The 14,837-nt window shown below is 34.6% G+C and overlaps 1 protein-coding gene across 1 annotated transcript; it reads right to left on the bottom strand.

Annotated features, from left to right (window-relative positions):
• Positions 1 to 4,588: 4,588 nt before the first annotated feature.
• LOC150103657 (protein O-linked-mannose beta-1,4-N-acetylglucosaminyltransferase 2-like) lies at positions 4,589 to 6,556 on the bottom strand. The gene has a single exon (XM_090398126.1). It carries the CDS (start codon positions 6,544 to 6,546, stop codon positions 4,933 to 4,935), a length of 1,614 nt encoding a protein of 537 aa, XP_090254252.1. The 5' UTR covers positions 6,547 to 6,556; the 3' UTR covers positions 4,589 to 4,932.
• Positions 6,557 to 14,837: the final 8,281 nt, after the last annotated feature.

Raw genomic sequence — 14,837 nt, 5'->3', positions numbered from 1 at the left:
AAATTTGCAAAAATATCCTGGAGGCTATTGAAAAGCTTAGAAATAGAGGAAAGATACTGTAAAAGGAAGCAGAGATAAAAGGGGTAAGAAAATTAAAGATGCTATGAATGTTTAAAATTCTCTGTTATATCAAGCAATACACAGTCGATACACCGATACAAGTCATTAGTAGGAAATGAAGAAAGTACAGGAAGATGGTCTGAGGTTTAACTATATGCACACTATCTCCATTCTTATTCATCATCTATATTGTTATTAGGGTGTATGGAGAAGTAGCACCTTAGTATCAATGTCAGCCGCTGATCTCAGGGTCAGGATATTGGGCTCCGGTCCTCACATACACTCAACTCTCACTTATGGTTCCAAGAAGTTGGTAATACACACCAGCGGCCACACCTCGGTAAACCGCTTTGGCTGGCAGACTAAAGTAAGTGAGGGTATCAGCAATAAAGAATGCTGTAAATAGGGAATGTCACCATTTATGTGCACGAAGTCTGGAATGGTCAAGATGGCAGAAGAATCAACACTGACTGATCAATGGCATCAAGGGCATGACAGCAAGATGTGCGGCACATCGAGGGCACACTCCTGACATCTAAGGGACTTGTGGCCAGCCATTGTGGAACAGATCGAAGCCTCACCATGTATTTATCCATTGTCAACCATGAAACACACCATGTCACAATATGAAGTTAGAGATGTAGCTATAAGAGATATCAGCTCTTATAGCTACAGGCAAGAAGAGCTTGAAACCAGGAATTGTAAGACAAGAACTACTAAGGTAGTGCATGAAGATAATATCCCAAACCCTCCAGGGAGGATAATCTCACATGTCCCTTGTCTGAAAACCAGGAACAATCTCTTGAAAATAGTAACATGGAACGTCAGAACACTCTAGGAGGCAGGCAAATTAGATAACCTACTCCAGGAATTAGAAGTGATGAAGGCAGATATTGCAGGTATTATCAGTGAAGTGAGGTGGACATATACAGGCATAATAATAAGAAAAAAACACACTATAATCTACTCTAGTAGTGACTTACACCTTAATGAAGTAGCGCTTGTCCTAAGTAATAGAATTGCAAACTCTCTACAGGGATATCAGCCCATAAATGACAGAATCATAACAGCCAAAATAACTGCACAACCATTCAACCTGTATATTATCCAAGCATATGCGCCAACCCAAGATCACCCAGATGAAGAGTTGGAACAATTTTATGAAGACATCCTAATCTGCAGTGCTAAGTCAGATGATGTTATTATAATGATGGGCGACCTAAATGCAAAAGTGGGCTCAGAAAAAATCTCATTTTGCATGGGAAACCAAGGGCTTGGAATCAGAAATGAAAGATTAATTCAATTCTGTGAAACCAATGACCTAATAACTGCCAACACACCAGAAATTATTAGTTCATTTGAACATCCTCCCAGAAGACTATATACCTGGAAAAGCCCCGGGGACATCTATGGAAACCAAATTGACTATATAATAATAAGCAAAAGATTCTGAAATGCAATAACACAAAAACATATCCTGGAGCAGACATAGGATCAGACCACAACCCGATGATTGCAAAAATCAAAATAAAACTTAAGATACCAACTGAACCATTCATAAGAAAAACTTATAATTCAGACTCACTTAACAACCAAGAAGTTAAATACTGCTTTATAAAATTCACAAAATCCCTTAACAAGTCTGACACCACACCTCACACAGAAAACAGAACACCAATTGATGAAATTAACATGAATTAGCAAACATTCAAGAATAGCATTAATGAAGCAGCCAAAAATACACTCCCACAATTAAAAAGGAAAAGGAATAAACCTTGGATGAATGAAAAAATACTGACGTTGATGGAACAAAAATAAAATTTAAAGAATAAACCTGAATATAAAAGCATGAATAAAGAAATAAAAAAAAGAATGCAGGAAAGCCAAAGAGGAATGGATTAAATATAAATGTATAGATATAGAAAACCTTGATAGAAAACACAGAAGCAGAGAAATGCATGAAAAGATCAGAGAAATGACAAGCAGGACAAATACAGCAAACCATGCAAGTGTCATTAGAGACCATATTCTAATGGATAAAAAAGAAATCATGGAAAGATGGATTGAATACACAAGGAAATTATATGAACAACAAAGAAATGATATTCCTGAACAGACTGATTTAGAAGGACCATCCATTTTACTCTGTGAAGTTCAAAATGCCGTCAGAAAACTAAAACCACATAAAGCTGCATGAATAGATAACATCTTGGCAGAATGGTTGAGGGCTCTCGATGAAGGAGAACTGAAATTTCTAACAAAATTATGCAATAAAATATACGAGACTAGATTTCTATCCAAAGATATTAATCACTCAATTTTCGTTTCAATTCCCAAAAAAAACAAAAGCTACATGATGTCAAGAGTTCAGGACAATCAGCCTCATCCATCAAGTATTAAAAGTCCTCCTATAAGTTATTCTTGAAAGAAATAAAAGAAAAATAAACATAGAAATAAACAATACACAAAGTGGCTTTGAGGAAACAGTAGGTACAAGAGAAGGTATTTTCAACGTCAGAACCATCATAGAAAGATATCTAGAAAAACAAAAAGATGTGTACCTCTGCTTCATAGATTACAAAAAGGCATTCGACAATGTCCAACATGAACAATTAATTTAAATCCTTTCAAAAATAGGCATAGATGGAAAAGACATTAGGCTATTAACTAATCTTTACTGGGAACAGACTGCATCTTTGAGAATAAATAGAGAGACCTCAGAAGAATTCCCAGTTCAGAAAGGTGTGAGACAAGGCTGTCTTTTCTCCGATTCTCTTTAACCTGTACACAGAAGAAATATTTAATAAATTTAGTAACCTCAAAGGAATCACTGTAGGGGGCAGAAATATTAATAACCTAAGATATGCAGATGACACGGTTCTTCAAGCTGAAAACAAATATGACCTTAAAACTCTGATAGATGAAACCCTCAAGTATAGCAAACAGTATGGCCTCAATTTCAACTTTAAAAAGACAAAAATGATAATTTCAAGAGAAAAGAAAATACCAAAAATATGCATCACTATAAAAGGAAATAAATTAAATGAGCCTTTGGACTCCCTGGAGGTATCATAGAAAATGGCAAGACAGAAGATGAAATTAGAAAAAGGATTGAAATTGCAAGGTCAACTTTCAACAGGATGAAAAATCTACTAACATCTAGAGAATTAAATCTGAAAACAAGACTAAGAATCTTCAAATGCTACATATGGTCTACATTATTATATGGAGTAGAGACATGGACACACTCCAATCTGAGTGTGAAAAAACTGGAGGCCTTTGAAATGTGGATGCTGCGAAGAATTATCAGAATATCATGGAAAGACAAAAAGACAAATGAAGAGGTACTAGAGATGGCAGGCGTAAACAGGAGCCTGATGAAAGAAATTAAAAAGAGAAAAGTCAGATATTTTGGACATATTCTGAGACATAACTGCCTACAAAGGACACTTCTCAAAGGAACTGTTGAGGGAAAGACGAAGACTGGAGTGGATGAAAAATATAGAAGACTGGACCTATCTCTCATATGAGGAATGCAGCAGAGAGGTGCAGAATAGGACATGGTGGAGACACATGGTAGTCAATCTCCTGGAGGGAAAAGACACCTGACAGGACAGCATATTATTATTATTATGTGACACCTCCAGGGAGTCCAAAGACTCATCAAGGGGGAGTGCGCCAACAGCATCGAACAATTGATCTCCTTCCAACTACTAACCACACTCAAACTTGCTCAACTTTTTGCGTGAGTCATTAGTAGCAGAGGCTCTACCAATCGACCAACCTTTATATGTCAGTAGATTGCGAAGGAAAGTGCTGTATGACATAAAAAATAGAGATGTCAATCTCAACTCTTTATGCTGATGATGTTATACTCTTAAATAACGATTTTCAAATGCAATGATGGCAAATTAAATATGGAAACAGACAACATAATAAGTAAATAGTTTTACTTCCTACCATAAACTATTTACATAATAGTTTATGGTAGGAGGTCAGTAGATTAAATTTATATGGAATAAGAAAGAAATTAGTCAAAATACTAAACTAGCTGTATATAACTCAGTGTTCAAACCAATTTTAACTTATGGATCTGAAATCTGTGCAAAAAATCTGGGCTTGAGACCATAGATATGAGAGTTCTGAAAAAAACAGAGTAGTGAAGAGATGGAAAATCACATTAAAAATGAAGATAAGAGGAAGGAACTTGACACTGTTTGAATTCAGGAATGTGTGAGCAGAGCTAATGTAAAGGACACTTAAACAGAATGGAAAAGGGAAATTTAGCAAAACAAGTGTTCTTTGCCAAGATGGCCAGAAAAACACCCAGAGGAAGACCAAGATCTCTGCCAATTGATGCAGTCAGAAGTGTTGTAGAAGACCAAAATACAAGATCTGGCAATACTGAATATTGAGATATACTGATAGTCTGAATAGCAGATGCTTCCAAATTATTTCAATGCTAATAAATAAATACTTATAATAAACAAAGACTATATGCTCTGTAATTTTATTCAAAGATGTAAACACTAATGGGCTATTTATAAGCTCAAATAATTAAAAAAAGAGTCAAGTAATTGATCATTCTTTTATGTATGAAGCTCAAAACCAATAATCTATAGAAACTGTTCAAGTATCTACCAGTTTGTTTGACAAACCTCATTTAAAACATTTCCATTTGCAATTTAATTCTTCTTAAAAATACATTTTTAATGACAGGTTGTAAAAAATATTTCATAAACTATAATTAGCTTAGGCTGTTGTTAACTACCTTATTAAATATAGTACCTATCCAACATCCCAATTTAAAGAATAGTTTTTAGATTTAATAAAATTGCTATATTAATTCATAATGCCTATATATAAATACTTTCAAATTACACAAAGAAGGGGATGTGTGCTAAATGGTCCAGAAAGGCCATTCATAGAACATCGAATCCAAACATGATAAGTAGAATTTGATTTCACATGTTTAAAGATATAATTGGTCTTTTTCATAATGTAAGCATGTACATCTTCTAGGCCTACTAATTGAATCCATACTTCATATTCAACTACATTAGTAGAAAGAAATTTTAGATTCCATGGAGGATCCCATGACACATGAAGCTCTTTTCCATTATTGGAAGTAAAAGAAGTACATGTGATATTTTCCACTTCACTGGGATATATTGTTTTATAAGAAAAATCCTCTTCTTCCTGGTTATGCTTTTTCAATGAGAAATGCTTCTGCTCTTCTAAAGCTTCAGTAAGTTTTGCAGTAAAAGATGAAATATCAACTATTGTATCCTGATAGATACGAAACAACCACTCTGGATTATAGCAACACAGGTGAAGTAACACTTCAGAACTAGATTTGATCCTTTCTTGCTCATGAGATGGCAAGTGTGTAATTCCTCCATACTCTGGTGGATTGTCAGGATGAGTTATACTATTAACTTCTAAAACATTTTGCCATGATTTATATATTATTCCCATTCCAGGCAAGGTTACTAAGGTTTTATATGGTGTGTAATGATATGGATTCACAGCATATGGGAACAGTTCAAGAAATACAGATCCTGGTGGTAGAAACATTGTTAAAACAAGAAGGGCACCATGCATGCCAACAATAACTTTACAACTGGAAATAAATCTAATTATTTCCTCTATTCTCAGCTCTTCTAAGCGAAGTACATAAACTTCTAAACCCGTTAAGCGTGAGATTGTACTGATTACTTCCTCTTCGTTCACTATTAGTCTATTATTCTTCCTAGAAATTAACACTGCATATTTAGGTGTGGGAATCACTGCACTCTTTGTGCCTAAAGAACGGTGGAAAAATTCAAGTGTCATCCTCATAAAACTGATCGTTAAATTGGCATTCTTATATAAGGGCCCTTGCGGGACTTTAAATCCATACTGATACCATGTTGGCTGTTTGTTTAAACCAACATACCCATTTTCAAAACAATATAACTTATCGCTTTGCAATTCCAACGACAGAAGTGGAAAAACAGAAGTCAATACCTCGTACAACCGAAAATATGGACCACGAGGTCGGTGATCGGCAAAAAATAAGCCGATAGACTTAGAGCAACTGTTATTTTGCAATAGGGATGACCCACAAATTTCTGTTATTGTGTACAGCAATGGTAGTAAATCATCATGAAAGACGTGCATCAAATTTTCTGGATTAAAACGATTAAATATTAAAACCTGATTTTTTATAAATTCGATATTAAAGTCTTTCAGTGAATGAGAAAATAAGTCAACATAATTAAAGTACTGAGTATTGTGGTCTTCGACAGATGAAAGGTCACATAAAGCAGGATTGAAACGATCAGCAGGTATGCCACTAACAATAGAAAGTCTATTGTGAAAAAATAAGAATTTTTTTGTTCGTGGTAAATAACAAAGATGCTTGAAATGGCAAAATCGGTTTGTATGATCAGAACCACGACACCACACAGAACTATAAATATCTTGCGGGGTAACCTCTTTCATTAACACTGGCTGTTCCCAAACAATAATTTTTATTTGATAAACTACAAACGTAATAACGATCACAATGCTAAAGTGCACGAGTAGAGAAGCATAAAACATATTACTTCAACTCGATTACTTCGAGAGATTAAAAAAAAAAAAAAAAAAAAACAGCACAACACTCTAATTGCAATATAGGAAAATAAAAAAATAATAATAAATGACGAATATAAAATATGACTAAAATCCACTGAACTGAAGGGTGCTTTTATAGAGAAATCTAGCTCGATAAAATGCTTCCTTCGTTTTCTAATCATTACCATTATTCAAAATAATTCTTGGCAGTAATAGCTTGCATACTAAATCACTAAAAGGGGAAATCATTATTATCTTTATCATTAGTTCACATCTATCTGTTACTTAACACGAAACTTTTTAATTCTATATAAGATTGTTATGTTTATAATAAAAAATAAAAAATAAAAATACATAAATAAATAAATAAATAAATAAATAAATAAATATATATATATATATATATATATATATATATATATATATATATATATATATATATATATATATATATAATATATATATATATATATATATATATATATTTATTTATTTATTTATTTATGTATTTTTATTTATATATATATATATATATATACAGGGTGTTCGGGATAAATTTGACAGTTTCGTAAGGAAAAAGAAAATCTTCTTTGTATCTATTAAATTTAATGAATTGACAAAAAAACATTACAGGCAGAGTTAATTACAATACTATCAACAAGATTTACTCAAAATAACCACCATTAGCATCGATCACAGCTTCAATTCTGCTTCGGAACCTCGAACAAGCTGATGCTACAGTCTCCCTGGGAAGGGCCGCAAAAACTGTTTTAATTTTATCCATTAACTGGGCTTTTGTATTACTGGAAGTGCGATTGGTGTCTTTTTCAACTGCGCCCCATACAAAATAATCCATGGGGTTAAGGTCTGGGGAGTTTGGAGGCCAAACATTTGGACTGGTGAAGTCGTAGAAATTTTCAGACAACCATTTTTGACTTTTCCCAGAGGTGTGGCAAGGGGCCGAATCCTGCTGCCATACATACGGCCTACCATTGGCTACCCTTGTTATCCAGGGCTTGACTACAGTTAGCAACTCCACGAACAAAGCCCGAATTCCAATGCCAGGGTTCTTCAACACCTGTTCCTGCAGATTTGCGAGGAATTCTGCTGTACGAACGCAATCAGATCGTCTGCTAGGGATCTTTCTTCTTGCTACATCCTCGTAGTCACCATTGCAAGTCTCTAGTTCATGCCTGATTGTTTTTACTGTATTCAGGGAGCATTGGGCAGCAGTCGTAATATCCTTATTTTGATGGCGGGCACGAATCATCATGATACAAGTTATTCTCTTCCATGATTCAGGTGGGTTCCAGCTATCCATCCTTTCTGACATCTTGTATGTGAATGAAGAAGGGTCCAAACTTTTAAATGAAGAGAAGTGTGTGTTAATACATGTAACTTACGGAAAAATATAATTAATTATAAATATGTCAAATTTATCCCGAACACCCTGTATATATATATATATATATATATATATATATATATATATATATATATATATATATATATATATATATATATATATATATATATATATATATATAAAATATATATATATAAAATATATTATATATATATATATCACAATCCTTGCAATTAATTAAAAAATAAATCAATCCTCTTTTATGAAAGATCTCTTAAAAAGCATAGCAAAATGGGCATTTGTATTTTTAATTAGAATTCGATTTCAGTTTCTTCCAGAAATCCACTTACAGCATACATATAAAAATCTAATAAGCATTTATAAAATGTTAAACTTTACTACGATGAAATGAGATTACGCATGGGAAGAGATAATATACAGTTGGTAATATCAGAGAAACATCCTAATCTGACTTAAAAGAAAAAAAATATTTGACTTCAGGTCATGACATATGGAAGCGAAACGTGGATTTCGATTAAAAAATTGACCAAAAGGTTGAAGATTGCTCACAGGAAAATGGAAAGATCACTACAGTATTACCATTCTAGACAGAAAGTGCAATACCTGGATCAGAGCTGAGACTAGGATGGAGAGACATTATAACAGCCATTAAAAGATCCAAATGACAATGGGCTATTGAAAAAAAAAAAGTAACACTCAAAAATGGACAAAGTTGATATCTGAATGGTATCCCAGAGATGGAAAGAGAGCTACAAAAAGACTATAGAGACAGTGGGAGGAGACTAGATAGATGGCTAGAACTCAAAGGCATGGAAAAGCTCAAGATACGACTGAATGGGCAACTTTGGGGAAGGCCTTCAACTCGCATTCGACATAAAATGGCTGATGAAGAAGAATAACAAGGAGGTTACAAATTTTATATTAAAATAATCGCTGGCCTTGTTGGCCGAGTGGTTAGCTTATCCACTCTCCAGCCAAAAGGCTGCAGGTGCGAATCTCGCCGTGGGCATGGATGTTTATGATTGTCTGTCGAAATACTGGTGGTGGTGGTGGTGGTGGTGGTGATGGGCGGTAAATGGCGATGGTGTGGTTGCGGTTAGGTATTTGGTGGATTTGAGCTGTGGAGACTTAGAGTTGTAGAGTAGGTCCCTCCCTCAATGAGTCTTTGGACTCCATGGAGGTGTCACATAATAATAACAATAAAGTTGTTGACATACCAAAACATAATATAAACATCGAAGAACATTGGTGCAAATTAAAGGAAATGATATTAAAATCGGCAGAAAATACAATAGGTTACACAGAAAGAGAAAGTAAAAATGATTGGATCTCAAATAAAGTAAAAAGGTTAAACCACCAAAGGAAAAGCATGAAATTAAAACAACACTATAATAGAAATGAATATAATAGATTAACCAGAGAAATCAGAAAACTAGTTAAAAGAGACAAGAATAACGTTAGGAGCAAAATGCAAAATGGTAGAGAAGCTATCAAAAGAAATTAACTTCCATGGATTATATAAACAAATAGATCAAATTAGTAAGACACAGACAACAAAAATGGTAACGATCAAAAATAAAGAGGGACAACTAATTGAAAGTAGCACAAAAAGAGTGGCCAGATGCGAAGAATACTTTAAAGACTTATATAATAAAAGCAGCTCTATGGATATTATTCCAGCCACTGAAATGGAAAAGAAAACAAATATCTTTACCAAAGAAATAATAGCACAGAGCATACATAAACTTAAACCTAGGAAAGCCCCTGAGGAATTGATCAAATACATGCAAAATTCTTAAAAGCAGGAAAGGAACCATTAAGATGAAGACGAAGCAAAATTGATCAATTATTCACCTTAAGACAACTAATAGAAAAGATGCTAGAGTTCAACCAAAATTTCTAGATAAATTTCATAGACTTTCTTCCAGCATTTGATTCAAATCCGTAGTAGAGAAATATGGGAAACCATGAAAGGATTTGGAATTCTCAACAAAACTATAAGAATAATAAAGAATCGATACGAGAAATCTGAAAATACAGTACGAGTGGAGGACACCATAACCAGCTGCTTCGACACAGAGAGTGTAGTAAGACAGGGAAGCAGTCTGTCATCGGACGTGTTCAATATTACACTTAAAGAAGCAACCAGTAAAGTCGTAAAGACTACTCTGGAATCAAAATAAATGGAAAAATATTACAAATTTAAAATTCGCAGACGATATTGCTTACTCAAGTACGGAAGAAGATCTACAACGAATTTCTGATAAAATAAAGGAAGAATGTATAAAATTTGGATTAAACCTAAATATTGACAAAACAAAAATTATGCAAATAGGAAAAAGAAACACCAATCTGAAATTGAAACTGATAGTAAGAATTCAGAGCAAGTAGAAAATTTCACCTACCTCTGAGGAGTAATTGAGTACGACGGTAAAATTACAAAAGATATAAACAGACGAATCAATCAAGCTTCCCAAACTTCTGGACGACTAAATAAAATACTGAAGTCAAGCCCCATCAAACAAGTAGCAAATGTAAGAATCTATGAGACAATGGTGCTCCCAATCAGGTCCAGCGGAAATGGGCCTGCAAGGCCTGCATTGCAGGCGGGGGCCGTTTCGAAGTGTTAGTATGAAGTTTCATTCTTTCTTTAAATTTTTTAAACGAATTAAGTAATAATAATTAGGTAAGTCAATAAGATTGCTGCAAATTTATATATTCTGCATAAAAATAAATCAGATTTTATCCCACTAACATTGTCATGAACGCGCCTTCTTAGGCAGCCAGTGCACTGCTTCGCTCAGCTCACAGTAGCCCTGTGCAACGACCATATCCTGTAATGTATTTTCTACGGGACCTTAGAGTTTCATTCCGCTGAAGCGCTATTAGTCGTTTGGCCCGGTTCAACCGGTGCAGAACTCTGTGAAATCGTCATGTCGCCAATGTAAGTAATTCTAACGATTCTAACCAGGTGTAATGTGATAAAGGATTTTAAGATTGACAACAATAACGGCCCGTTTCAGGGCAATGGTTTCTATTTTGAAATGAAAACAATAAAAGAATTAAGAAAGTTAAATTCTTCTGGAAGATGGTAACAATAAAGATATAAATGCCATGGAACTCTTTAACAAGATACAATCGTATACAGATATTTTTCGAAACATTACTTCGAAAATTAAAAATCCTCTCGATATTCTTAAATATATTGTGTCGAATAATTTATCTTTTCCGAATTTTGCAATTAAGAATATTATTAACTATACCTGTTAATATAGCAAGCGGTGAGCGTTCGTTTTCGAAACTTAAATTAATTTAGACTTATTTAAGAACAAGTATGTTACAAACAAGGCTTGAAAGTCTAGTATTAATAGCCATTGAAAAGATATGTGAAAACATTAAGAATATTATAGATAATTTTATTACTATCAAAACTAGGAAATTTAAATTTTAATAAATAATGTGTTTTCAAGAACAAATGTGTAATTTAATTTCTTTCTTGTAAATTCTTTCCACATGATTATGACAAAAAAAATAATAATAAAATAAATAAATTGCCATTTGTTGTGGGGCTCCCATTTTAGCTTTGCAGGCGGGCAACGTTCAGCCTAGCGCCGGCCCAGCTCCCAATACTTCTTTATGAAAGTGAATGTTGGAATCTCAAAAATGCTGAAGAGAAAAAATGATTAACTACTGAAATGGGTTGGCTAAAAAGATTACTTGGAGTATTTCTGCAGGATAGACTAAGACACAAAGACATAAGGAAACGACTAAAAGAAGAAATAACAAAAAATAGACGAAATCCAAGAAAGAAGACTGCGATACTTTGGGCATGTGACCAGAATGGGAACAGAGAGATTACCAGCTAAAGTCCTGTATACAACAATGGAAGGTTAAAGATCCAAAGGCAGCCCTGAAGAGAAAAAATTATTAATTACTGAAATGGGTTGGCTAAAAAGATTACTTGGAGTATCTCTGCAGGATAGACTAAGACACAAAGACATAAGGAAACGACTAAAAGAAGACATAACAAAAATAGACGAAATCCAAGAAAGAAGACTGCGATGCTTTGGGCATGTGACCAGAATGGGAACAGAGAGATTACCAGCTAAAGTCCTGTATACAACAATGGAAGGTTAAAGTTCCAAAGGCAGCCCTGAATTAGATGGATAGACAAAATAAAATAGGACCTGAAAATCAAATCGCAACAAGCAACACCAAGCAAGACAGAATTGTTTGGAGTCTCCATGGCAGACAGAAGTGGAAAGAGTTCATTCAGCCTCATCATCATCCACATAGATGATGGAAGAGAGGAAGAAGAAGAAGAAGAAGAAAGTTTATATATTTATTTTAACCAAATATATTTATTTATTTTAATGAGTTAAGGAGAAACAGCTAAATTAAAGTTGGCAAGCTTTCATCTTTCTGATCGCATAATCTGCCTTTGCTGTTATTATCGGTGTTCAAAATTTTTGTTTTCATTACATTAGTTTGTAATGCCTGTTCTTGAGCTGCTAGAATAAATCCTCTTGTTTCTTTTTTAATGTATCATATTGTAGCCATTGCCACGTCTTGTTCACATCAATTTTGTCCTCAGTATCCCGAAGAAATTGGCCATGCAAGGGTTTATTTTTCCAGCGCACATATCGGTTATTTTTAAGTTAACGGGGATAATAAATCCCTCATTATTTTAAAGCCGGATACGAAATCTAAGTGTTTCATCTAAGAATTTCATTCCGAAGAACTATCGACGAGTCCAAGCGTAAGTTAACACCTAGATAATTCAACACTATGGTAATTCGAAGCAAAGGTGGAGCAAGTCCATCACTATCCTTAATATTTTCTCACAATGTAAAACGCAGCTCATAGGAGATGTATTACTGTTTTACATTATGAGGAGAGGTCACTACCCAGACCGGTTTCGACCTTTATTAAGGTCTCATCAGTGAGTAGGTAGACTTGGATAATACTAAGGTTTAAGTGAACCGAAATTACATATACCTTTACTATACGAATTGCCAGACCGGTGTACCCATATATTATTATTACTACGATAAAGAGCCAAGAGGCTATTTTTTCCGGATACGAAACTCGGAGATCGCAATCTAAGAGTTTCATGCCGGAGAACTATCGGCGAGTCCAAGCGTAAATCAACACCTGGGTAGTACAACACTAGGGCAACTCGGAGCAAAGGTGGAGCATGCTCCATCACTATCCTCAAATTTTTCTCACAATGTAAAACGAAGCTCCTAGGAGATGTATTACTGTTTTACATTATGAGGAGCTGTCACTACCCAGACCGGTTTCGACCTTTATTGAGGTCTCATCAAAATAATGTAATAAAATAATAAGTGATTTATTATCCCCTTAACTTAATTTATGCCACCGGAAAAAATAGCCTCTTGGCTCTTTATCATAGTAATAATAATATATGGGCACACTGGTCTGGCAATTCGTATAGTAAGGGTATATGTAAGTTCGGTTTGCCTCCCATGCTGGATATGAGAGGCTCTGCTTGGAGTAGGTTTTTGCCTGTCTCTCAGTGGGTCCACTGAGAGAGCCTGTCACCGAGTAGAACAACGCTGAGTTGGGCGATCTTTCGTGATCGTCTAATTTTTAGAGAGGTCTTTACTTAAATACATCTCAATAAAGGTCGAAACCGGTCTGAGTAGTGACCACTCTTCATAATGTAAAACAGTAATACATCTCCTAGGAGCTGCGTTTTACATTGTGAGAAACTATTAAGGATAGTGATGGAGCTTGCACCATCTTTGCTCCGAGTTGCCCTATTGTTGTACTACCCAGGTGTTGACTTACGCTTGGACTCTCTGTTAGTTCTTCGGCATGCAACTATTAGATTTCGATCTCCGAGTTTCGTATTCAGCTTTAAAATAATGAGGGATTTATTATCCCCTTAACTTAATTTACACCGCCGGAAAAAAATAGCCTCTTCGCTCTTTATCGTAATATCGGTTATTTTGTCGCTCCATTTTAATGTATCCGTATTGTAGCTATTACCACGTCTGTTCACGTCAATTTTGTTCTCAGTATCCCGAAGAAATTGGCCATGCAAAGGTTTATTTTTCCAGAGCACATATTGGTTATTTTGTTGATCCTTTTTGTAATCAGATTTGTTTCCTGTTGCTTTTAGAAGGCCCTCTTGTGTAATTTCTTGAAACATTGGCTCACAACTATTGTCGATGCAACTTCTTAAACTAATTTCATCTTCTTGTTACACAGTCTGTCTCACTTGCAGCAAACCCTGTCCACCTATCATCCTCGGTAGGTACAACCGGTCAACATCACATTTTTATTATTTTTATTTACATTTTTATTTTTTTTTTACATTTACATTTACAGTTTTATTATTATTATTATTATTATTATTATTATTATTATTATTATTATTATTATTATTATTATTATTATTATTATTATTATTATTATTTTGGCAATAGGCCTGTGTAGCTCAGTGGAAGTGGCGCTTGCGTCCTCTCTGCTTGGTCGCTTGAAGACTTAAATTTAAGTCTAGTTACCGACTGGAGGAACTTTTTTTAAGCCTTTCTTCGACCAGGTCCCGAGTTACTCAATCTTTGGCACAAGCAGGCGGTTTTTTCCTCCCTGAAACTCTGGTTTTTCGTCCCGTAAAACTCAAGGAAATCGACCGTAGTACCCACGTTATTTCAGACAGTAACATATCTTGTTACGATTATGTACCAAGAGACTTGTTTCCCAGCCTCTTCATCGGTGGGTGCTATAATTAGTGATAGTGATAGTGAAGAGACATGGGCCA

The sequence above is a fragment of the Typopeltis vanoorti genome, chromosome 9 (genome assembly GCF_054136105.1).
Source record: "Typopeltis vanoorti isolate ZY-2024b chromosome 9, IOZ_Tvanoo_1.0, whole genome shotgun sequence".
NCBI classification, from domain to species: domain Eukaryota; kingdom Metazoa; phylum Arthropoda; class Arachnida; order Uropygi; family Thelyphonidae; genus Typopeltis; species Typopeltis vanoorti.
Note: the sequence above shows the minus strand (reverse complement) of the source record. Positions and strands in the feature narration are given on the sequence as shown.

Excerpts from the sequence above, each read along its gene's own strand:
- LOC150103657 (XM_090398126.1), bottom strand. The coding sequence starts at position 6,546 with ATGAAAGAGGTTACCCCGCAAGATATTTATAGTTCTGTGTGGTGTCGT.